At 45.0% G+C, this 26,148-nt stretch overlaps 1 protein-coding gene across 7 annotated transcripts in view; it reads left to right on the forward strand.

Annotated features, from left to right (window-relative positions):
• Positions 1-26,093, forward strand: part of Pde7b (phosphodiesterase 7B) — a 307,348-nt gene extending 281,255 nt beyond the window's left edge. For all 7 annotated transcript variants that reach the window (XM_076552648.1, XM_076552650.1, XM_006980108.4 and 4 more), the window contains 5 exons: positions 7,040-7,131; positions 10,364-10,508; positions 12,789-12,885; positions 16,531-16,611; positions 23,214-26,093. In XM_076552648.1, coding sequence (XP_076408763.1) covers positions 7,040-7,131; positions 10,364-10,508; positions 12,789-12,885; positions 16,531-16,611; positions 23,214-23,428 — 630 coding nt within the window. In that variant the 3' untranslated portion in view covers positions 23,429-26,093. The remainder of the gene's footprint in view (positions 1-7,039; positions 7,132-10,363; positions 10,509-12,788; positions 12,886-16,530; positions 16,612-23,213) is intronic.
• The last annotated feature ends 55 nt before the right edge of the window (positions 26,094-26,148 follow it).

Here is a 26,148-nt window from a genome sequence, read left to right on the forward strand (position 1 = left end):
ATAATAATAATAATAAAGGAAAGCTGTCTTGCATGGTAGCAACTCAGCGGTGCCGGATTCCCTTTGACAGACAGCCTCTTGATTTAATTTGAAGCCCTGTGTGGTGGTTTATTAAATGCTAGCAATCAAAGGGGTTGTTTCATCTCCAGGGCAAATCACACTTGATCATTCAGAAAAGAAAAAGAGGGCGTGGCAGTGTTGGGCCTTTGATGTTATAAGGGTTTTGTTTTTCCAAATTAAAATTCTAACAGTTCTGGTAAGCCACCAAGATGGAAGTTGGTTCTTTCAACATTAAGCTGAAGATGATTCTTTGGTTCGGGATACGGCTCAGTCGGTTGTCACGCAAGCGTGAGGACCTGAGTTTGAATCCCCAACACCCACGTCAAAGTCCGGTGCGATGGCGTACACTCTGACTTCAGCCCGGGGGAAGCGGGGGGAACAGGATCCCGAGACTGGCTGGCCAGTCAGCCTAGCTGAAACTGCCAGGTCTGGGCTCAGCGAGAGAGCCTGTCTCAAAAGCAAGATGAGGATCAAACGAGGAGGATCAAACGAGGAAGACACTTGATGTTGACCAGGAACCGAGAAATGCCTATGCACAGAAGAGCACCTTGCACATGCATACACACTGTACACTACACACACACACACACACACACACACACACACACACACACATATAAATAAATAATAAATTTTAAAAAGATTCGTCTTATATCTGAGAGTGTGTGGAGTCATACTGAAGACATATTGGCACTGGGACAATGTGAAATCGCTGAACTGATACGTCTTCCGGGTAGACAGATGTGCCACCTGATGTGTCTTCCTAAACTGCTAGGCTATCAGGGACCTCAAGGTGGGATCATCTTATCATATGCTCTCATCTCCCTGACCATTTCTGAACTGTCTCCTTTCTCTCTGGCTGCCTTTTGTGGACGATGGGCGGAGCCACTGTGAGGGTCAGATAAGCCTGTCTGTCACAGTGGTGCTGCTTGAGTGCCAGGGACAAGCCATTGTCACGGCTGACCGTTTTCTAGGCATCCCAGTGACCGGCCTGACTCTTGCCCCTGTTTTTCCCTAGCTCAGGACATAGACATCTTCCTGTCTCCTTGTGTCCACGTCACTCAGTGTTGCCTGGTTACAATCCTTTCCCCATCGTGCAACCAGGAGGAGTTTCCTTAAACCCAATTCTGCCCACACGGATTCCTGCTAAGAAACCCACTGTTCCTGGGGATTTTGTAAATAACCAAACACATGGTGTGCCGGCACCAACCTTGGGATTCTCGCCACAGCCTTGCTGTCAACGAAGCCATTCTTTCCACTGGTACCCACCCACCCCACAGCCTCAGTAAATCACAAATCGAAAAAAGTTTCAGATTCTCCAGCATATCTCATGCCTCTATTCATCCAACAAATGTCTGGCGGGATGAACACATGCCAGGTGCCATGAATGCCAAAGATGACCAAAACAAGTAAAAATCCCCATGCTCTCTGAAGCAAAATAGAAAATAGCTGAGCAAAACGTGTAGTCTCTCCCAATGTGACCATTTCTAAAACAAACTATACAGCCAAACAGAGAAGAGAGCTATAAAGTATCTCTTGCTTCAGGTCTGCACACCCTACTTCTTCTGCCCATTTTTAATCAAAGACACTATCGCATAGTATATTTTGCTCAAATATATACACGTGTTCTCTGGGTCCACTCTGACTCATCCATCTCTGGTCTCATCTTGGACATCTTTTCCTCTTTGGGACCTTCTTTGTCTAGGAAGATCCAGCTTCCCTGTGTCTCCTCCACAACCTCAGGGTTCTCTTCTCTTATCGCCATGTGTACTAATCAAAATTGCCACTGCCTGGTTAGTTGCTCAAGTCTCAGATGGACAGCAAGTCTCTGGCATGTATTCCTTCTCTGTTTCCAGTATGCAGCCCCTGGCTGGTGTCGGTGAATATTCCATTGTTTCCCTTGCTGACTGTCAAGTGAACTGCAGGATGGCTTGGAATGGTTTTCAAATTCTTCATAGTGATCTTACTTTCACTCTGCTACTCACAAATGCAACCTGACATTTTACTTCGGGAGTTATCTGGTTATCTGTGAACATGTAATGAAGAAGAACCAATTGCTATAATAATTTAAAAATATCTTGGCCTTGAACACAACAAGTCTGAGGATTTTACAACAGAAGATTCCAAGTCTCGCTTCTACCAGACATTGGCCTAGAAATCAAGTCTTGTTCTTTTTCTTTTAACAATCGTTGCAACCTTTAAACGTTAGCAGGAATTGTTTGGCAGCCACTCAATACGTACTTACTTCTTTTTTTTTTTTTTTTTTTTTTTTTTTTGGTTTTTCGAGACAGGGTTTCTCTGTGTAGCTTTGAGCCTTTCCTGGGACTCACTTGGTAGCCCAGGCTGGCCTCGAACTCACAGAGATCCGCCTGGCTCTGCCTCCCGAGTGCTGGGATTAAAGGCGTGCGCCACCACCGCCCGGCTCCGTACTTACTTCTTACATGGCACTGTGCATTCTATACAGAGATGACAAAGAATTATTTTTTGACTTTGACAGTAGTCACGGCTAGCTGCAATTTCCAAACATTGGGTGTGTGCGCTTCGGAATGCATGAAGCCTTTCTGAGCAGTGCTTGGGCATGAACGGTGTGCAGACTCCATGTTTGGGGCTTTGGAACTGCCTGGAACAGGCCAGCAGGGCAATCACATCAAAGTTCCTCAGCCACCTTGCACAGGAGCCCTTCTCCACTTTACAGAAGACAGCCATACCTCTTACTCATTCTGAGTCACATCATATGTGGCCTGAGGTATAAAATCACCAAATGAACCATCAGAAATAGTAAAAGCAGTCTCCTGTAATTGAGACCCCCCCCATTAGTCTCCTTAAATGACTGCCAATAACTTTGATTATTCAGCCTAATATTTTTCCAAATTTGCAATACTCCTGTGCTTTTAAAGGCCAGTTAGTTGCTAATAACAATTACATTATAAACTCAATCTCAAAAACTACTGAATCCTTGTAGGCCCAAATTAGGGAAACCTTTTAAATTAGAATTTCAGCTTATAGGCCTATTTTTTGTTGCAGAGAAATATGGTGAAGCTATAATAAAAGATTTCACAGATATAAATATATGGCATTAAACTAAAAATTCTAGGGGCTGAGGTGATGGCCGAATGGGTAAGAGCACTTGCTGTGTGAACGAACGTAAGGACCTGAGTTTGGATCCCTAGAATCCATATGAAAATCCAGTTGTAGCAAAACATACCTATAACCCTAGCACTGGGGGAAGGGAGGAGGCCGAGACAGAGGCTCTTTAGGGCTGCTGACCACCAGCCTAGCTCCAGGCCCAGAGAGACAGTCTCCAGGGAGTAAGACAGAGAGAGCAATAAAGGTGGACATCACTGTCCTTCTCTGGCTTCTGCATGGGCGCAAGCATGGGCACACACATACATAGGCAGGCAATCACACACACACACACACACACACACACACACACACACACACACACAAACCAGTAAAAAAATAATAAATTCTATGAGGAATGGGATGAAAACAAAAGCTCCAGGGATGGTAGTGTAGCTCAGAAGTAGAGCACATGCCTAGGTTGCATGTGGGAGGTCCTGGGTTCTAGTCCTGTAATCAAGGAAGCAAAGAAAATGGCAGTTCCAGGGGTAAATCTTTGACTTAAAATTTCTGACTTAAATAATACATTATTCATGTGCTTTTTTTTTTTTGAAGGAGAAATGAACGGGCATTAAAAGTAAATGGTATTTAGACTCCCTGAATACATTTAATATGCAAAGACATGATGTTAAAATGCTAATATTTACAAATAAGCAAGGCATAGCTGAATGACTTTGACAGATTTTTAGACATCAGTTCTGAAAAGCAAGGGCAAAATTAAGTCTAGCTGTAGGTATTTGTGAGCTTATAAAGTTCTGGCTTTTGCGGGCTTAGATGTGGCAACATAGAGAAAATTCTTGGGAGGCAAAAAGAAGCATGTCTAGGGTCCAGGCTTTAATCCTGGCAGGCGTGACTCGAAGATGCTCCTTAGCCACTCCCTAACTGGGTGCCAGCCTCCCATGCTGCCCCACCCACCCCTGGGGTTGAGAGGGGAAGCTGAGTGTTTATTATGCCTGCGTTAAGAACATCCAAGGACTAAGTGAGGATTAAATAAGGTTAAATAAAGGGCTCAGCCCAAAGCGCTGGGTGTCCACCCTCTCTTTGCTGCTCTTCATTTCTTATTCCCTTGAAGCCAGTGGAGCGGCCCTGGTTCCAACACCACCCTGACCAAACTCGTGTTTGTATAAGACTCTTCCCGCCGTGAGTCTGTTTGCAATTCCAGACGCCAGGGTCTTTCACTGGTGTGCTCCCAGGCTGCTCAGTCTCCTCTCATTTCCTTGGTACTCCTATCCAAATAGGCTTTCACCAGCAAACTTCCCAAGTAGCCATGGATTCTGTCTGCCGGAAGATCACTAATGAAGATGTGAAGTCAGGCTGGCATACGAAACAGTGCCCAAGGCCATCCTTCTGACCCTCTTATTTCACTCCACGGAGATGTGGTGTCACTTGTCATTAGGTCTTGTCACAGTTCCGGGGCCCCTTGAGAAACTCACCAGATGCTCGTGTCCGCATCGGCAAGAACGGCTCTGTCAAGTGAACCCATGAGCGACTGAATGAAACGTCACGGCAGGATGGACCATCTGTTACATCACGCTAACCTAGCGCTCTCTATGCTTATGAATCTTCCCCATCAGGACAAACTAGTCCAGCCCGTGGCTTCTCACCAACAGTCTCTTTCGTTGAGTGTGGCTCATGCCCAAGAGGAAATAATAGAGCAGTGGAGGAAAGCAAGGAAATTTCATCACTGGATCAAACATGGTCAAGCAGAAAACAAACAAAAAGCAGAGGATCCGATACAGAGAGGATCATTACAAGCACAGAGCATATCCTCTCGGCCCCGCTTCCCTTTGGTGGCTATGTTAGAGTCCTGATTAGGTTTGCTCTGGGTTTTGTTGTTTGTTTGTTTGTTTGTTTGTTTGTTTGTTTGTTTGTTTTTGGAGGGGGGTTGTTTTGACCCTGTTAATATTTTGGGTTTTTCTGTTTTGGGTTTTTTTTTTTTTTTTAAGCTAGTTGTCTGGGAAGAGGACTCTCAATTGAGGAAATGCCTCCATCAGAATGACCTGTAGGCAAGTCTGTGGGGCATTTTCTTGATTAACGATTGATGTGGAAGAGCCCGGCTCCCTGGGGGCAGGGCCACCCCTGGGCAGGTGGTCCCAGGTGGGCTAAGAAAGCAGGCTGAGCAGGCTAAGAAGCAGTGTTCTTCCACGGCCGCTCCTCAGTCCCTGCCTCCGGGTTCTTGTCCTGACTTCCCTCAGTGGCGGACTCAAAGTTGTAAGATAAAATCAAGCCTTCCCTCCCAGCTGCCTTTGGTCGCAGTCTTGATGGCAGCAAGAGGAGCAAACTATGACAACTGTCCTCCTTGCTTCTGTCCCTTCACATTTTCTTTCAGCTATGGTAGAACACACACTATAAAATTCACCATCTCAACCATTTTGAAGTATGTGATCCAGTGGTATTAAGTACAGTTATAATGGTACGCAGCCACCATCGCCCTGCATCACTAGGGCACCTTGCAAAATTCTGTATCCATTAAGCAAAAATCCCCATCCTCCTGTCCGTCTCACCCTCCCCCCCCTCCCCCGTAACCACCGCTCCCCTTTCTGTCTCTTCAGCTGTCACTATATAAGGCACCTCATGTAAATGGAATTGAACAGTTTTCTTTCACTTTCAAAGAAGGTTATCTTTTTCTATTTTTTTATGAATCTAAAATTACTCCTAAAATACTACAGAGGCCAGGCTTAGGGGTGCACACCTATAATCCCAGAACTCAGGAGGCCGAGGTAGGAAGATGGATAGTTAGAGACCAGCCTGGGCTAGATGTTAAGTTCGAGGACAGCCTGTAAATTCTGTGACTCTATTTCAGAAAAAAACAAAAACAGAAAGAAAAAGAAAAACTTAACACTAACCATAAGTTCAAGGGAGAGGTTAAACATAATTGATATTCCCCAGACGTGAAACTGTCAAGATGACTGAACAAGGAAATACCTATAGAATTCATTTCACAGACTTCATAGACTAAATGTCAGTATTCTGGTCAGGAAGGCAGGCCAAAACATCTCCTTAACAGTGGTACTTAAACTTTAGTGCACATAAAAAAAAATGTCACTAGGGGCTCCAGAGATGGCTCAGCGGATAGCTCCCTTTCACACCACTCTTGTGGAAGACCCAAGTTGAGTTCCTAGCCCTCAAGTCCAATGGCTTACAATCACCTGTAACTCCAGCTCCAGGGAATCCATTACACTCTTCTGATCTTCAAGGGTACCTTAACTCATGTGTGTGTGTGTATAGATAGATAGATAGATAGATAGATAGATAGATAGATAGATAGATAGATAGATAGATAGATAGATAATTAAAAAGAAAATCATTTTTAAAAAAGAAATAACACCTGCCTAATAATCAAAACAATGTTGAGTAGGACTTGGAAGTCTGAATGTGTTGCCAACTGCCATGGGAGTCTGGGTACAGAAAGTTCTTGCCAGCTACGGTCAGCACGGCAGATCAGACCGGAAGTTGTGACACCGGCCTCTGCTCGGCTTGGTGAGACCTCTGCTTGGATGGTGTAGAGACAGACAGTAGAACCCTGACACCATTGTTATCTGTTTTAACTGCTTCACTTTGCTCTTCTACATGGAAGGTCACCTAAGTGAGCTGTGGAAAGCAGCGAGAGGGGTTCATGTTATTGGGAACAGAATTAGTCAACCTAGATTCCGGTCCCCCCAAAAGACTCTGCACTCGTAACCATCACTGCAGCCTGAGAACAGAGCCATGGCCCTTTTACTTTTTTTTTTTTTTTTCTTTCTGGTAGGACTCTAGCTGGAAAGAAAATATTGGCTCGTCCCAAGGTGTGCTCAGCTGTGAGAGATCATTATCTAGCCCTTGTCTCCCTCATAGCTCTTCTTTTCCTTCTTTCTAGAATATGTCTGTACTGGAGAATCACCACTGGCGATCTACAATTGGCATGCTTCGGGAATCAAGGCTTCTTGCTCACTTGCCAAAGGAAATGACGTAAGTGCTGTGGAGATGAAACAGACTGATGTGTATGTAGGAAAGATAAGTCACGTTCTCCAGGGCATGTCCCGGGGACCCCTGTGTCAGTAGCAGGGAGCCAGCTGCTGGGTTTCCTGCCCTCCCTTGACTGTCCAGCAAGAGATTCAGTGTCAGGTACCACAACCCCAAAGCCAGACTCTCCCTGTGCACTTTGAAAGGGTCTCAGATGGTCTATGACCTGAAGTCAGGGGAAAGGATGATATGCAGCTCTCCGCTTTCACACTCTCCAGCCACAAGGCTCTGCCCTGCCAAATTCCTGTCCCTTATGTTAGCAAAACCATCCTCCCATTTAGATACAAAGAATAAATATTTGTCAAGAAAGAACATAGGAATCTGCAGGCTGGATTAAGGACCGGTCCGGCAATGTGTGCTTTGCCGTCACCAATCTCGGAAAAGTTGGAGTTAGAGATGCTTTGTTAAGCTGTGGGTAACTCATGCCTATATTTCTAGCACTGTGAAGGCTGAGGCAGGAGGGCCACTGTGAGACAGAGGGCAACCTGGGCTACAAAGGAAAAATTCCACTCCAAAAATAAATAAATAAAACAAAATAAATTCGTCGGGCGGTGGTGGCGCACGCCTTTAATCCCAGCACTCGGGAGGCAGAGCCAGGCGGATCTCTGTGAGTTCGAGGCCAGCCTGGGCTACCAAGTGAGCTCCAGGAAAGGCGCAAAGCTACACAGAGAAACCCTGTCTCGAAAAACCAAAAAAAAAAAAAAAAAAAAAAATTCAATAGATTTGTTAATTGACCTCAGTCATTTTTTTGGTCATTGATTTGCTTAATGTCAGGGGTGTTTTGTTTGTTTGTTTGTTTTCTTTTTTTCCCAAGACAGGGTTTGTCTTTGTAGTCCTGGCTGTCCTGGAACTTGCTCTGTAGACCAGACTGGCCTCGAACTCAAAGATCCTCCTGCCTCTGCTTCCCCAGTGCTAGAATTAAAGGTGTGCGCCACCACACCCAGCTGTCTTCTGCCTTTTAAGCAGATAATTTTAATTCTCTTAGTCGACTGTTCGTCAGTCCTGAATCTCATTCGTTTTCCTCATGGCCCCAACTTAGTCAATACACTCTTCTACAAAACCACCACTAAGTCCGATCTCTTCCATGAAAAACTGCAGGACCCAAGGGAGTTAAGTGAGTGGCAAAAATCAATCATTGTGAGTGTCTTGAGAGCATGTGGGAGCTTGAGGGCCAGGTCAGAGTGGTGTATATGCCGTAGGACCGGCGGTATTTCATAGGACAGGTGTAACAGCCTTTCTTAGCCACCTGCCACCAAATCATGACACGGAGACTTAATATTAGTTATGAATGCTCAACCTTATCTTATGCTTCTCCCATCAGCTCTTATCACTTAGTTTAAACTGTTTCTCTTCATCCACATTTTGCCTCAGGGCTTTTTACCTTTCTTTCATTCTGTATGTGCTACTTTCCGGAAGAGTGGCTGACTGGCCTTGGGCATCTTTCTCTCTTTCTCCCTGTGCTCTCCTCTCCCGAGCCTAGATTCCTCCTCCTACTTGTCCTCTCTGTCCACCAGTCCAGCCTATCCCTCTCCTGACTAGCTATTGGCCATTCAACTTTTTATTAGACCAATCAGGTGCCTTAGGCAGGCAAGGTGAAACAAATGCAACACATCTTTACATCGTTAAACAAATGCAGCATAAACAAATGTAACGCACCTTGACATAGTTAAAGTAACATTCCACAAAAGACAGGCAGTTTGTTCTGGGCTGAGAGGTGTAGGGCCATAGAATAGGCAGCATGCTCTGGGCTTGTAAGTTTTTTTCTGGACCTCTGATACCATTTCATACAGCTCTGGAGGGAGTGTTCAACTTGCAGAAGGAACTGAACTCTTGATAACTTTTAACCCTCTGGAAATAAAACCAGCCCCCACCAAAAAAAAAAAAGAAAGAAAGAAAGGAAAGAGGGAAGGAGGGCAGGAAAAGACTATAATGAGAGGATAAATGGGAAAGAAGGAATGAAGGACCCAGTATGACCAGCCTCTCCCCAAAACAGTCCCTGTAATCCTTCTTGCTGCTCTAGTTAGGGTCCTCAAACTCCCACTCGCTCCTATGCATTGCAGTAAAAATGCCATTTATTTCTGGGCCACGGTGTCTTTATGAGACACTGTGTTATAAGGTGCTGCCGCTGGAAGACTAATTATTACATAATAATAATTGGGAACCGACTTCATAACAAAGGTTATATCCATCTTATTAGTTTTTCCACCCTCAAGGAAGTACTTTAAAGTTATTTTTCTGACCTTTGAAAGCCAGATATGTTAAATGCAGAGACTAAGGAAAGCTGAGAAAAGGACTCATTTGAAGCACAGTGAAGTTGTCATGTTTGAAGAATGAAACAGGAGACAGAACACGAACAGGTTCATATAGTTCAAAGAAGAAAAACAAAAGTACTATCGACCCCGTCCATGAGGAACTGTCAGCGTTAACCTAGCCGCTGTATTTCCTTTCAGTATTTTTAGTACGGCCATATTTTCACAAAATGCAAGACATGTGTTCAGGTTTCCTGTGCTGTTCTTTTCAGGTTTTTGTTTTTCTGTTTGGGGGGTTTGGTTTGGTTTGGTTTTTGTGTGTCTGCCTGCTTGTCTGTATGTACCCCCATAGACATTCAGGTCCCCTCCGAGGCCAGAAGAGGGCGTATTAACTGGAGCTGGAGTTACAGGCGCTTGTGAGCCATGCAGTGTGGGTGCTGGGATCTAAACTCAGGTCCTCTGCAAGAGCACCAAGTGCACCTTTACCACTGAGCACCTCTCCATCCCTTCTCTTTAGACTGGTTTAAGGCAGGATCTCACTCTGCAAACCCAGGCTGACTTCAAACTCACATCAAATTCGCCTCAGTCTCTCAAGTGAGGAGATTACAGGCACTGGTCACCGCATCTGGCTTATATTACAGTTTCTATCCTAACAGTGCTCATTTGCTATAAAGACTTTCTTCCACATCATCCAATGTGTTACTTAAAGTTACTGTGTTGATGACTATTAGTCAATAATGTATCCAAATAGATGTATGTATTCACTATTGCTTGGGAATTGGGTGGTTTCCAGATTATTCCGTTATAGATAACATTTTATTTTTATAATAAAAGTAAAATAAAAGGGCAACATAAAACTAGTGTTGCATTGTATCTGAGTGGGATTTGCTTTGTGAGTGTGTGTTTCTCTTTTGTTCTTGTGGATGCAGACAGGATATTGAACAGCAGCTGGGCTCCCTGATCTTGGCCACAGACATCAACAGACAGAATGAGTTCCTCACCCGCTTGAAAGCTCACCTCCACAATAAAGACTTGAGACTGGAGAGTGTACAGGACAGACACTTTATGCTTCAGGTAAGCACCGAAAGCCACCAGCCTGGCCATCGGAAAACACTTCGGGATGCAATCGATGATTTTAGCACATTTGAGAAGGAGCTATAATGCGCGGTAAAGCTAGAGTAGTGACCTACTTTATTAAAAGCTTGGAAAGAGATGCAGCTGTTAAGTGCTTTCCAAACGATCCAAATCAAGGTGTCAGGGAGTGGAAAGTCTCGTTTTTTCCTTGTTTGGTAACTGCCTCATCACACAGTAACCTGGATGGAAGGTTGAATGTATCAGTAAGTATACAAACCTTAGTTACTCTTCTACTGCTGTAATGGGATACCAATGATCAAGGAAACAGTTCACTGGAGGTCTGATTGCCGTTTTGGAGGCTGAGTTCATGACAGTTGTGGCAGAGCCTGGCACCATGCACAAGCATGGTGCTGGAGCAGTAGCTGAGAGTTTGCATGTCGACACAACAACAACAAGGCAGAGAGAGAGAGAAAGAGAGATAACTGGGCTTTTGAAACCTCAAAGCCCATCCGCAGTGATGCATTCCCTCCAACAAGGCCACACCTCCTAATCCTTCCTAAGCAATTCCACCATGGGAAGCATTTAGATATATGAGCCTATGGGGGCCATTCTCATTCAAACTGCCACACCTTTGTGTAGATAGCTACTACTAAACAACAACAACAAAAAAAAAAAACCAGTACTGGGACTCACACCCAGGAGGGACAGCCTTTACCAAGAATGCCACAGAAAAGGGTTCTACCCCTGTGCTACCCACATCCCAAGCATTTACCATGTTCTGCGCCTTGACAGAAAGTTAATCAGTGTGACACTGAAGGATCGCTCTGTAATTGGAAAGGATGTTACGCTAATCACGGTGCCACCAAACCCTGAGATGCCCTTAGCTTTCCTTCACCCAAGCCAGGTCCAGATCGGCTTCGCCTTCCTTTTTCTGTCTCTGAACTCTTGCTCAGCAGAGGTTTATGGTTCTTCAGATACAAACACATAGACTGAATTGAATCAAATCGTTGAATTGGATCAAGCCCAACCCTTTCTGCTTTCCTCCATGACAAGAAACCATTATGACACAAGAAGGCCATAGTGGACCACAGAACTAGAAGTTTGACCGAGTATCCAAACCAGAGCCTTCTTTATGTTTTCTCTGGTCTTCCCGTCCTTACCTCTCCAGACCAGCTTGAACCAGAGAAGGAACCATAGTCATTTTGTTCCAGGCCTTCACATTGTAGCTCCCCAAAGTACTCCATCCATACCAGGAAATATCCAACTTCCAGCTGTGGGTCTACACCCCAACTTCTTTCTGTTACCTACGTGCTTCAAGACGAGTGCCTGAGTACTCAGAGATGAGCCAGATGTTGACTTAAGGGACTCAGACCAACTTACAACTGAAATATTTGACCCTGTATTGCAAAATAGTGTCTTGATAACTCAAAAGAATCTTACAACACCTTGAAAGGACCTCTGCCCCTTACCTATGCCAACACATGTGCTGGTGCCCCCACTAACCAAAGAAAACAACTGCATTTATACCTTCGTGTCATCCAAGACTCTCCTAGACCCAACACTCCCGTCCACTCCGATATAAGGAACTGTGTCAAAGCAATGAACGTTGCTAGTGAGCAGGTCTCCTGGCAGCAGGCTCTTTTAGTTATTAGTCAAGAGAACCTACTTGTCTGGGAATTCAAGGTAACTCTCCTAGGATCATCACTCCTGACAAACCTGACAGACACCTCAGATCCAGAGCCATGTAGGACAACCCAAGAAGCCCTGACTTAGCTGGGCAAACACAAGACTACTGGGTTTAATATGGCTTAGTACCTTGGCTGGCTTACCAACACTAACACAGACATGCAAAGGCAAACACAATTTAAGAGATGTACGGAGAGTGTCGACATAAGAGTGACTTCCAAACGATCGTACTTGAGTCCCGCCAGATCCCTGCAGCAACCTGCCTCAGAGGGGCGGAACAGCAGATGGAACTAGACCAGGGTTTTCATTGGCCTGCCCACCCCAAGTCCTCTCCAAGAAGCTCTGTGTCCTTAGAGGGCGGCTCGTCTCCCTCCACTGCTATAAAGTGGGGGCTCTGAATAAAGAGTGTTGTGCAGTTGTGAATAACAGTTGTTTCCTGAGGAGACATGTGGGGGGGGAGCTCTGTAAATATGGGCTTGGTACCGTGAGACAGACAGGCAGACCTCGCAGCCCCTTTGGCGTGGGGCACGTTTACAACCGAAGAGACACACCCTGACTCTCTCTCCCCCCCCCCCCCGCCCTGTTCATTCTCAGATTGCCCTGAAGTGCGCTGACATCTGCAACCCTTGTCGCATCTGGGAGATGAGCAAGCAGTGGAGTGAACGGGTCTGTGAGGAATTCTACAGGCAAGGTTAGTAGATCCCATGGCCAAGGTCCTTTCCCCTTCCCCTTTTTGGGCCATTATCCTAATAAAAACAGGAATGGCTAATTTGTCATGACATTTGTTCTTTCAATAACTCTGATTATCCTAACCTTTTCGTTAATTCTCTTGTGGACCATCCAACCCTGTTGTGGGGAAGAAAAATTTAAATAAATATCACTGACTTACTATGGAAACAGGTGATAACAAGACACAATACAGTGAATGAAGGCAAGATATGCACACAGCTATTATACATATATACATACACACCCATGAATATATATGTATGTATGTATGTATGTATGTATGATGAACAGTTCGATTTTTGCCCTGACCTTCATTTTAATGAGTGGAGCACAGCCTAAAAGCTAAGAAGCACTGTTTGGAGGTCAATGTCTTCCATTCTGAGAAAAGGATTTAGAGCCTTTTGTATGCCTTTTTCTCAGGCTCTTAAAGTTTCCAATGAAATAGGTCAAAGCTCGCCAAGAATTGAGTTAAGCCATTTGAATATAGTCTCAACAATAACAAATGTGCATTTTTCTGTGAAAAGACAAATGGCCCTAAGGTAGGGCATAATCTTTCAAAGATTGCCTGCCTTCAAAAGGCAGGCAATAAACTAGCAAGCAGAACCTCGACATTGGGTGGGACGTAGGCCTTTAAACACAGCCTTGTTTCTTCGGGCCAGGTTTCAACATCCAGGATGTTTGTTCAGGCATCAGCACTGCCCTCACACTAGTGACAGGATCAGGTTTAAGAGGCTGAGAACAAATAAAGCCTCAAGTGTCCCACATACTATCTCTGTGGGGCGGTCAATCAGCAACAGTGAGCCTTTGGGGGAAATGTCCACGGACAGATGTGTCCACGACATCGTGATGGTTCCAAAGACAGAAGACAAAGGAGGGTTGAGTGAGTTCACATGGGGCCAGAAGGCTCTTCTCACTGTCACCATCTGGGAGTAAAAGTGCTCGTGTAACTCCTATGACTCTGGAAATTCACCTGCGTTCGGCATGAGTCATTAGAAGTTCAAGACTCGGTTCTAGTTGACCAAGACATCAAGTCTCCACTGAGGTCAGAACAAATGAAGCATGACGAAGTTGGAGCAGAGGTTTTAAAGTAGGATGAGGGCTTACTTCTCTGTGTGATATGTAAACGATTGAAATAGCAGTGGGAGAGAAGGCTAGGTAGGACTACAGTATGGAAAATCAAGGTTCTTCTCCGTCCCCCTTGCTTTTAATTCCATCATGTGCTGTGGCTGGTGTCCATTGTGGTCTAAACCTTTCATTTGCTCATCTGACACTTTATGTAGACTCAAAGCACCCTGGGGCAAGGGTCCTATCATTTGGGCAGACATGAAGTTCTGAATCAAGCTGTTCACTAAGAGGGTGATGGCGCCGGGCGGTGGTGGTGGCGGCGGCGGCGGCGGCGGCGGCGGCGGCGGCGGCGGCGGCGGCGGCGCACGCCTTTAATCCCAGCACTTGGGAGGCAGAGGCAGGCGAATCTCTGTGAGTTCGAGCCCAGCCTAGTCTCCAAATAGAGTTCCAGGAAAGGCACAAAGCTACACAGAGAAACCCTGTCTCGAAAAACCGAAAAAATTAAAAAAAAAAAAAAAAGAGGGTGATGGCACCAAGCAACAAGGTGACCAATAATGTTTCTTGGCAAAAACTGGCCCTAGTCAGACATATGTACACAGTGCAATAATATGGAAAGATCTGGAATGTTTGCCTCTGCAGTCATTACAGAGAACCTTCACACACTGCCTATCTCCTGGCAGACAAAGGAGCTGAGGACCAGGCCAGCTCCTTTCCAGCTAATGGCCTTGGCGTCCAGTAGAACTCCTGTCTATCTTGAGAAGACTAGACTCTGCTCATCCTAACAATCCTTCTTCCATATTGAATGTTTTTGAACTTTAGAGGAATGGCTTCCATCATCTTGACTGATCCTATTCTGGAGTTCAGTTAGGGATTTGGACTCATGCCAACTCATCTCCCCCTGCCCCTGATTATTGGGCTTCTATCTACCAGCGGTTCCAGATAATTGTCTCTTTTGCTGTTATCATCACCATTGACTTTATCGATGTTGTTGTGAGATGGGGTCATGATATGTGACAGAGGCTGACCTCAAAGTCACAATCTTTTTGCCTCAGGTTCTAGAATGTCGGGGTTGTGAGCATAGGCCACTATGCCCAGCCAGGACAAATATCATGGATATAATACATTGTGTTAAACAAAGAAAATTCTTTTTAAATTCAGGTTTCAGACACAGGGGAGAGGAAAAATGACAGCCTATGAATTAGGAAAGTCTCAGATCCTCAGGACAGAGAGTAGGATTCCCCTACTCTCTGACCCTCGACCCTTTAAGAAAGTAGAATTTCGGCCGGGCGGTGGTGGCGCACGCCTTTAATCCCAGCACTTGGGAGGCAGAGCCAGGCGGATCTCTGTGAGTTCGAGGCCAGCCTGGTCTCCAAAGCGAGTTCCAGGAAAGGCGCAAAGCTACACAGAGAAACCCTGTCTCGAAAAACCAAAAAAAAAAAAAAAAAAAAAAGTAGAATTTCTTTACAATCATGACTATGGATTGATAGCTCCACAACTAGCCTAGTTTTTCAAAAGGTTTTTAATTGAACAGCCACCTCTAGCTCTGTCTAATCCTCTGTCAGACTTACTCTTCTATGAATAATTCCACACAGGGGGTGTTACACTCGCCACCTCCCAGCTGCTTGTCAGCAACATTTCTGGAGTAGAGAGACTGTTGGCTTTTTCGTTTTTCTACTTTCTACACTGATTAATAGAATTCCTGAAGAACACGAGTGTTCCATCCTTGTCTTGAGTAAGAGAAAGGATGAAACCATCTCACAGGAGGACATGTAATGGTGGAGACCTGTCATGGAGGGTTCGCCGCTGAGGACGATGGGGGCTGAGCTGGGTTTCGAAGGACACAGGCTGCTGCGCTCCACTGTCTGACACGCGGTCTCTGAGGCTCACGTGGCTGGCTAAATTTTAATTACTTATCGTGTAAAAAGATATTAAAATTTTAGTTCCTAATGTGTCGGACACACTTCAAGGAGTTCCCAGAATGGACTGGGCAGAAAGCATTTCCATGCAGGAAAACGGTGAAGGCACCTGCCACCAAGCCTGAAAATTCAAGTTCGAGCCTCACACTTGACAGAGTGAAAGGAAGGAGTCTCCTCGGAATGGTTGTGCCCTACCTCCTCCATTCATGCACCACACACACACACACACACACACACACACACACACACACACACACATATGCACACACACGCGCATGCGCACAGGCATGCATATGCATGCGCGTGTGTGCGCGCGCACGCGCGCACACACGCACGTACACACACACACACACACACACACACACACGGGGGTGGGGGGAGTAAATAGATGCAGGGTTTTACAGCCTGTCCTACATTCAGAGCACACCTGCTCAAATGAGCCAGTGTTAATGATCATGGATGCCCTGTTGTCTTTATTTTTTTTAGACAAGCTCCAAGAGCCAGTGGTCCTAAAGGGTTCATGGTGATTCCAAGGGAAGAAACAGTGACCTACCCCCCACCCAGAATAATTGTTGATGGACATTCTGTGAACTCTGCATTGCCATGTGTTTCTTCTTCCTTCTTAGGTGACCTTGAACAGAAATTTGAACTGGAAATCAGTCCTCTTTGTAATCAACAGAAAGATTCAATCCCTAGCATACAAATAGGTAAGTTGAATTCTGTGTTTATTTAAAATTAATAGCCTGCCACCTCTACCAGGAGTCACAAAATAACAACAACAACAACACAACCTTCCAGAGATCTAAATGGTTAGGCCAAGCAACGACTTTAATCATGACTGATCATTTAGATAATTCTCAATTGAGAAATTAGAACCATTAAGATTTGGGTCTGTTACAGACCCTTGACTAACTTACTACTAAGTTATAGTATTAACCTTGTGATTTAGGATAGAATAAGAATCAAGAGCAGCCCCGTAGTACATACCTATAATCCAAGCACTTGGGATAATGCAGATCACCAATTCAAATCCAGGAGAGACTAGTAGCAAATTCAAAACCAGACTGAGCGGCATAGTAAGACCCAGTCTCAAAATCCCAGAGCTCAGAAGGTAGCCCAGAGGTACAACACTTGCCTGCAATATGCAAGGCCGAGGATCCATCCCTAGCACTCCAAAAAGAACAGAATCCGTGGGCTGGAGCAACAACTTGGCCAGTAAAGGGTTTGCCAGGCAAACTCCAGATCCACTAAGAGACCCTGTCTTGAAAAATAAGGAGGAGTGGATGGGGAGATGGTTCAGTGAGCAATATGCCTGCCTCTCAGGTAGACAAGCATGAAGACCTAAGTTCTGATCCCAGAGCCTACAGAAGAAGCCAGGCACAGAAGCCAGCCATGGAGAATATCAAAGACAAAACGATCCCCGGAGCTCACTGTCCAGCCATCCTGCCTGAATTAATGAGCTTCAGGTTGGCTGAGACTCTGCCTCAAAAAATGGTGGCTGGATGAACAGCTCAGCAGTGCAGAGCATGAGACGGCCCTTGCAGAGGACCCAAGTCTGGTTGTTAGCACCCATGTCCAGTGGCTCCTAACTACCTCTGTGGGCACATGCACTCACGTGCCAACACCCAAACACAGACACACATACATACATGTAAATTAAAATAAAACAATATTTTTTTTAATTTTTAAAGACTAATTTAAAAAATAAAGGTGGAGGGCAATCTTAGAAAAGCACCCAATTTACCTCTGGCTTACACACACACACACACACACACACACACACGATGCACAAATATGCACACACATGTACACATGCACATATGCACACATATACATGCACATAACTACACACACATAAACACATGCACACAGATACAAAACACTCGAACACACACCGTGCATACAAAGAATAGACGCTAAGTCAAATTGTACTAGCCATTCACAGGCTCTTCAGGGTACTTGTCCCATGTCAGTTAAGTGCCTTAGCGTGAGTCCTTAACCTTTATCCACAATTACTTCCAAGGACCTGGTCCCTAGGCCTAAGATCCTGGAGCCCTGCTGTCCCCTTGTGGCCAGACGTCAGTGTTTCTCCTCTCTCTACTTAAAAACATATTTCAGTCACATTCTCATCAAACCATACTCCCTTTCAAGCATCAAGTGTGGTAAACTGTTCGTATGTTTTCAGCACGTGCCAGATGACTATCACTTTATCTAATCACATCGCACGTAAGATCTTCACGCAAATAGTGGGCAGAATTTTACTTTCCTCACTTTAGTGGAGGCAATGATTTTGTTCTACATCTAACACCACTAATTCCATCTCTGTGTAAAGCTAGCCTTCCTTTTCCTAGCGGTCCTTCCGCTGAAACGAAAGAAAACTCCAGCTCTTTTCCCTAGCAAACTCCATCCTTGACCTCCAGCTGTTGGCGGCTCGGCACCTGTTCCCACAGACTCCACACGGGACAGTGTGTCCGTAGGGTTGCACGTCTCAAAGCTTAATGCCTTAGCATTGGGGAGGAAAGGGGCGTCAGCAAAGATCAGCTGAAAATGAGGAAAATGAGAGCATGTCAGAATGTTCTGCTGACAGTCACAGAGAGAGGAGAGACAGACAGACAGACAGAGGGAAAGAGAGACAGACAGACAGAGGGAAAGAGAGACAGGCAGAGAGACAGAGACAGAGAAAGACAAAGAGAGAGACAGATACAAAGAGAGAGAGAAAGACAGAGAGAGAGAGAGAGAGAGAGAGAGAGAGAGAGAGAGAGAGAGAGAGAGAGAGAGAGAGAACAAGAACCCAGAGCAAAGGGCAACTCAGAAACCAACAACAACAACAACAACAGAGATGCAGCCTCAGCTTCCCTGAGTCCAGCCCTGCTTTATGACTTAGGTATGAGGTTCTGTAGACATGGGTCCTGATTCTGAGACCCCCTGTATTAAACTCCGCATAGAAAGACTTGCCGGCCTGCTGTTCATAGCACTCTGAGTCACACATTTCCCAAACAGAAACCTTTACACTATTAAGCATCCAGCCTAGATCTGGAAGACGGGGCTGATCCCAGAGTTCTGTCCTATTGTTGTCCTGAGAACACACGTATTTTGTCTCATCATATGCCCTGGTTTTCAGCCTAGTAATATGTGGTTGCCATGGATACTGCCTCTAAAATGGAGTGGGGATTGAATGAAAAGGGAACTCCTATGGCTACGACATCAGAATAACAATAATAAAGAGAAAGGGAAAATGACTAGAGAACAACACTCAGTTCATAAATCTCCCCCTGCTACACATCTGCCAGCTCTTACAGGCTCAGGTCAGGAAGTGTGGACAAGGTAAGCCAGACTAAATTGGAAAAGAGCTAAACCAATAAAGGACTCTAGTGGATGCTGGGAGCTCTAGTCCACACCCACACCCCACTTCTTCCCCTGCATCCTATACAATGGAGCTGTTTTCTCTCTTCTGAATCCCCCAGACTTCTCATCTTCATGTTGTTGCTGTTGCTGTTGTTGTTGTTGTTGTTGTTGTTGTTGTTGTTTACGGCTATTGTGTTGACGAATAGAGAAAAAGCTTATTGTAACCTTTTATTTTTCTTTAGTTTTGATAATTCCATACATGCATGCAATGACATATGATCATATCCACCCCATATGCCCCCTCCAACTCTGCCCATAGGCCCCCCCAACACCCACATACCAACTTCATATTTCCTAATTTTTTATGACCCAAGTTCAATTAGTGCTACCCATATGTGCATGGATGTGGAACCATTCACTGGAATGTGGGGAACCTACCAGTGGTTACATCCTTAATAAAAAAACATCATTCTCCCTGTCCCAGCAACTATCCACTGCCAAAAGCAACTGGGTACAAGTAGAGCCTAAAGGTCATCGATCCCATCTCTGCACGCATTTTCCCTGACTTGACCTTGGGTAGATCTTGTGTGGGTATCCACGGCTGCTGAGTTCATGATTTGGAGTAGCCATGTCATGTCCAGAAGATGGCATCTCACAGCACTCCCGCCCCCCTCCCCATCCTCTGATTCTTACATTCTTTCTGTCTCCTATCCCACAATGCTCCCTGAGCCACTGGGGACGAGAGAGTGGGCTAATATGGATGTCTCTCTCATTTAGACCCCCATTGAGTCTCTTGTTCTTAGCACTATGACGAATTATTCCTCCACTGACTGTTGTCCACTACAGAAGGCAGCTTCTCTGACCACGGTCAAGAGCATCCTAGACCTATGGGTATAAGCACAAGTATGTAGAAAACAATTGGACAGCATGAACTTTTAGCAAACCGCTAAGTTCTCCCCTAGGGCCTGTGAGCTCTGTAGCTGTGAGCTTTTGGTTAGGATTGCAATACCAGACAAGAAATTCTTTCTATGCAACAGGACTCACATCCAATCAGAAAGCAATTAGTCAGCTCATAACCTTCATGCCCCTGGTGTGCCAGAAGGCACATCTTGTCTGGCGGGTCAATTCTGCAGCATGCAGGGCCCAGCACTGGGTACAGACACTAATCTCATTTCTCCAAAGCAGCCTGTATAATCTATTCCCGCACACTGAAAGCTAGCCATCCAGGAGGAAGTTTCCCAGTTAGTTTGAGATTTCTCTATATTCTCCCTCCTAATTGTGTGGTGTCATCAGCAATAGAGTCTCACCATGCAGTTGTGGTGGGTAACCACGGGCAGTGGCAATAACCTACATTGTTTCAGAGACCTCTGGAGCCTCCCGGACCAAGAACTCATAGGACAGAATTCCATGCCTTGCCCTGAAATTTTCATTTAACAACCCAAGTCTTCTGAGAGAGGCAGTACCCACTCATACAGGGCAATACCATTCTCTCTCTCTCTCTCTCTCTCTCTCTCTCTCTCTCTCTCTCTCTCTCTCTCTCTCTCTCTCTCAAGTTGTATTTTGAAATTCGACTGCTAACAAATGGGTTTCCGTGAGACTTTTTCATACACAGTTCGTTCTGGTTAAGCCATCCACTATTCCCTTTCTTTGCTCTGTCTCCCCAAGAGATGACCCAGTGGTGAAAGGGTGTATAGAGCGGTCTCCACCTCTCTCTTTTCTATCCCAACCCAAGATGAGACATTCCCAAGTGCGAATCTTACTTAGGGTTGATTTCCTGCGGAAGGAGTTCGTATTAATCCAAGAGGAAGTAGCACTTCCTCCTTCTTCCTTCACTCCTCCCCCTCACCATCATTTTTTTGTTGTTGTTGTTGTTTTGTTTTGTTTTTTTGTTTTTCAAGACAGGGTTTCTCTGTGTAGTTTTGCGCCTTTCCTGGAGCTCACTTGGTAGCCCAGGCTGGCTTCGAACTCACAGCGATTCGCCTGGCTCTGCCTCCCGAGTGCTGGGATTAAAGGCGTGCGCCACCACCGCCTGGCTCACCATCATTTTTAAAAGATAGGAAATCAAATTAATCTCTGATTGATGAAATCTAGAGGAAGACAAAAAGAAAAAAGGTTCTGCCATCTCTCTCTTCCCCTCCGCCACACCAGAAGGACCAAAGCAGGTTCAGTGAGCTCATCCCTGGAGAAGTGAGTCTGGCTCCACACTGGGGGAGGGAGCAGATCCTCAGACCTTCTGATGTTTACTCGGACTTGAAAATCCCTTTCCTATCTAGAGTAAAAAGTCTTCACAGAAGACCAGCACAAATTCAGAGATAATTCCAGGGTAATGTCAGGGGGAAATGGGTTGAATTTTTTTTTAACATTGGATCTATTAACTGTTCTACTTAGAGAGCAGCACTTTCTAAAATTCGCACTTGGAATTTTAGAAGACTATCATTTTGCAATTTTTTTAAATGTCAAATATCTAAATTCAAGAGTAGCAAGTACAAAGGGAAATCCTCATTGCTGACTCTCTGATTGCCTTATTAGGATGGTTAAACCAGACACAAAACCACTGACCTAAGAGTCTTCCCTAAGTTTGGGTCATCTCAATGATGTGGCACAAGATTTAAGTCATATATCATACAAGATAATTCAGAAATGCACAATAATATTTTACATTGCTACCTCCTCCCTTCTGCCTAGCATCCCCACAGGCCAAATGTCTGCTGTTTATCTAATAAAAGCATCGTCTTATAGTTTGTGTGCTTATAAATACAAAGGGTTAGTTGCTGGAAAAATTATTACACACAAAAAAAAAATTTTTTTGCCCTTTTCCTCATGCTTCCATTTCCAGGAAGTACAATGAAACCTAAATCAATATAAATCCAAGTTTGTGATAATTCCAAATACTCCACACTATACAGAAAGTTATCTTTGTTTAAGAGATCATGTTTAATGTGGAAAACACATTAACAATGAGACAGGATCAGCTCACAATGAGTGTTTGATGATTGGAAGAGCAGATACTTTATCTGGACACAAGTGTAGAATCCCGTATCCTCAGCACCCCGGAGGTTGAGACAGGAGGGTCAAGATGAGTTCAAGACCAGCCAAGGCTGCAAACCAAGACCCTGTCAGGAAGAGGGTTTGAAGAAACTAGTCAGTCTAATCAGACAGTGGTCTGTGGTCACTAAAGCAAGATTTCTTTTTGCAGGTAAAAATCTACATCAAAGGGACTGGGCATGTGCTCAGTCTCAGTTGTAGAGCATTTACCTAGCTAAGTTCTGGGTTCGATCCTAGCTAGCACTGTTTTTTTAAAAAAATCTGTGTTAGCAATGAATGTGTAGAGCTGGGCGTACTGGCCCATGCCTATAACCTCAGCATCCAAGAGGCTGAGGCGAGAGGCCAGCCTAGGCTACATAGCAAGACCTTGTCTCAAAAAAATTAAATAATTATTAAATTAAATTAAATTAAAAACAAAACACCATGCATACTGATGTCATTGAGCCAAGACAATACTATAAAAGTAATAATCTCAAAGAAAAAAAAAAAAAGTACCCCACCAGGTAAGCAAAATGAATAATGATCTAAATCCCTGGTGTCATCTGCAATTATTATCTCCTTCCCTAGTCCCACACACGCTTTCATTATCGCTTGTCTCTCTCCCTCTCCACAAATAATGACAGCTAACGTTCATCACTTAAGTCAGGAGCTTTGACCATTTCACTTGTGTGAAAGCGTTTACCACACGAATGCTGCGGGCTTGGGCTTGATTAGAACTCAGGTCCTTTTCCCGAACGTGGGCCCTGAAGTCTGCAGAGTGTTAAGTGGGAGCCACCAAACCAAGGGTAGTGAGTCACCCCATCTTGTTTGCCCACCTATCCCTGTGGCCCGAGCGCCCCGTGGGTCTCGGTTGTGTCTGTGAAGGAGGTGGGCCTGATCCCCCTTGCGGTGACCTCGCCTGTGGCCTTGCATCTTACAGGTTTCATGACTTACATCGTGGAGCCGCTCTTCCGGGAGTGGGCGCGGTTCACCGGGAACAGCACCCTGTCCGAGAACATGCTAAGCCATCTCGCACACAACAAAGCCCAGTGGAAGAGCCTGCTGTCCAAGCAGCACAGACACTGGGACAGCGGCCAGGACCCTGCGGCCCCCACATCGGAGACCCTGGAGCAGACGGAAGGCGCCACGCCCTGAGACAGCCGGGTCTGCAGGAGCAAGGCCATCTGATGGCCCTCGCCACAAACCCACCACTCTGGGCTTCGAATGCCACCCGCCTGCCACTGACCGCCTCCCTCCGTTGATCCAAGTGTACAGAAGCCATTGCCACCTCAGCATGAGCTGCCGAAATGAGCGGCTTTCGGCTTCGTCCTGTCTGTCCCTCGAGCTGATTCTGGGGCACCTGCCCCAACCGAAAAGACCAGGAGTCAGAAAGAGGTGCTCCTGCCATGTCCCCCTCTGGCCCTTGGTCACACTGACTGGCAGCGGCTCCTAAGTCCAGAGCATTTTAGGGTTCGCCATCTGACTGCTGACCTGCGTGACAACACCAGCATCCTTGGTTGGAACTGCAAGACTGGTCTTCAGGGCCAGAGCACAAAGGAGAGTGTGAGAGAAAGTACCTTCTATTTTAATAATAATTATTATTATAAGATAATAATGAATCTTTTTAACTTTTATATTTCCTGCACCAGACAATGGGTCTAAAACTCTGGACTAAGAGTACTCAGTGTACCCAAACCTGAAGAGGGGGTTCATTGTTTTGCTATTGACTCTATGCCACTTTTAGTTGGAGACCTGGCATCCTTGTGATTTCTGAGACCATGTTTTCCCCTCCCATCTGGTGGAAGGTGCTGTACAGTTCACCCCTTTGCACCGCTAGCCAATCTGTCTTTTACGGATTCAGTGACCTGTTTATATTCACACATGTACATTTTTTCTGTAAATACCAAACGCTACTGATTCCCATGCCAAAATACATGAGTATTATGGGATTGCTACCTGTATAAACAATGGCACTGTGAACAGAATACTGTTAGTTTTAATACAAGAGAATGCGTTTGTAAATATGGTATAGAGTTTATTAATATACTGTTGTTCGCAGATAAAGGCCTTAACTGTAAACATCTTTCCTCTTCCCAAAGCTGCCCAACCTAAATCTTGGCAGATGTCTGTCTGAACTGCCTGCCCCCAATGACCATCTCCGCTTTCCTGCAAAGGTCACAAGCCAAAACTGAGTATCGTCTTGGAGGGAACGTTTTATTTTTTATTTTTTGGAAACTTCTCGTGCATTCCTCTTGAGACCATAGTTTTCAGTCTATGGCACCAAGTACAGTTTCCTCCGAATAATGACACCCTGTCAGCAAGACGGAAGTCCCTTTTCAGAGCAGGCACATCGCACACTGTTCCAACAAGCCAGCCGATAAGCTTGTGTTTGTGACTCCTGTTATGGGACACGGGGTGCATCGACCTCACAAGAGACACAGCAGGTCTCCAAAGCCTTCTGTGACCCTGCCATCTCACCATCAGGGAACTCCCAAAGCCACACATTTGTCTGTTATGACTACAATACCAAAGTCCCTTTGGTCCGCCGTTGGTTGGTGTGCATTTCTTTGGTGTTGATAGTAACTGGCTATTTCTTTTTTCTTTCTTTTTTTTTTCATATAGCTTCAGGTGAACAACTGCCCCAACTATTCAGCTGAATTTAACATTATTTAAGGAAAGAAACTATTTCAGCTTTGTAAGAGACTTTCCCTTCCCAGCAGGTCTTTGTGGGTTCACTAGGCTGGAAGCAGCAGTCAGCTCGGAATTCTTCTGCCGCTCTTCTGCGGACAGTTGGCTGTAAAATCTCGTGTGTATCGGCACTCTTACTCAGCCAAACTCTGCGCATTGAGCCTTTCTTTTATAAGTTCTAGCATAACTCATGTTAGATGGAAACTGCCAGTAACCTTTCTCTTTACCTTAACGTATAGGGGGAGAGGGAACCTTTCTGCCATGATTAAGCCGCTTCTCAGGCTGATGGAGGAAGCTTGCTCTCACTCCCTAAATACAACTCATGGGGTCTTTTTGTTTCTCCTAATAATACAAGTGAAAGGTTAAAAGCTTGACCGGCCTGGAATATGTTCTTATGGAGAGATTGGAGCTTGAAGACTTAAGGTTTTGGAGGGAATTGGAAAGTGGATTATATTTTCATTAAAGTAGGCAAGGTTGTCAGGGGAGGGGTGCTGAAGACAGAGTGAAGAACTTATGAAATGGGTGGATGATGCGTGGAAATTACTGATGTGGGTAAGAAGGGAAGTTGTGGAAACTTAACATTAACTTTTGTTTTCTGTAGCAGCTGTGAGCTGACATGTTTCCTTATTGCTATGAAATTCTGAAGCTCTGAGCATAAGCAAGGCCTCAAACAAGATGGATGGGTACAGCAGTTGGATTCCTGCTCCAAAGCCTCTCTTCTTTTGGGCTGTAGTAGTCTGGTTTTACACATAGGAGATCAAATTAAGGAAATCGATTGCTCAGGATGACAAAATAGACATAGTACAGAAAACATTGCTTTTAGCCAATGAAATCCCTACCTGGAGTTGAGGAAGTCAAGTTTGCTTAAGCTATAATTATATTGTCATTTAATTGGGATGGGACATTCTTAGTAATTTCGGGTTTATAGGCAAAAGGTTTTTCACGTTGCAATTGAGTCTTAAAGAGGAGTTAACAAATAAAACTACCAAATATCCAATGGTTAAGACACAGTATAATGAAAATCAGAAGTAAAATGGGGCATGATGCATAAACTAGATGTACCTTCCTTTTTCTGCTGTCTAGAAACTTCTTGAGCTCCACATCTGTTGGCAAAAAAACAACAACAAACAAACAAACAAAAAACAACAACTGTGAAAACTCTTCTTTTTTGCCTGCTAATGGCTCTC

Source organism: Peromyscus maniculatus, chromosome 16 (assembly GCF_049852395.1).
Source record: "Peromyscus maniculatus bairdii isolate BWxNUB_F1_BW_parent chromosome 16, HU_Pman_BW_mat_3.1, whole genome shotgun sequence".
Classification (NCBI taxonomy): domain Eukaryota; kingdom Metazoa; phylum Chordata; class Mammalia; order Rodentia; family Cricetidae; genus Peromyscus; species Peromyscus maniculatus.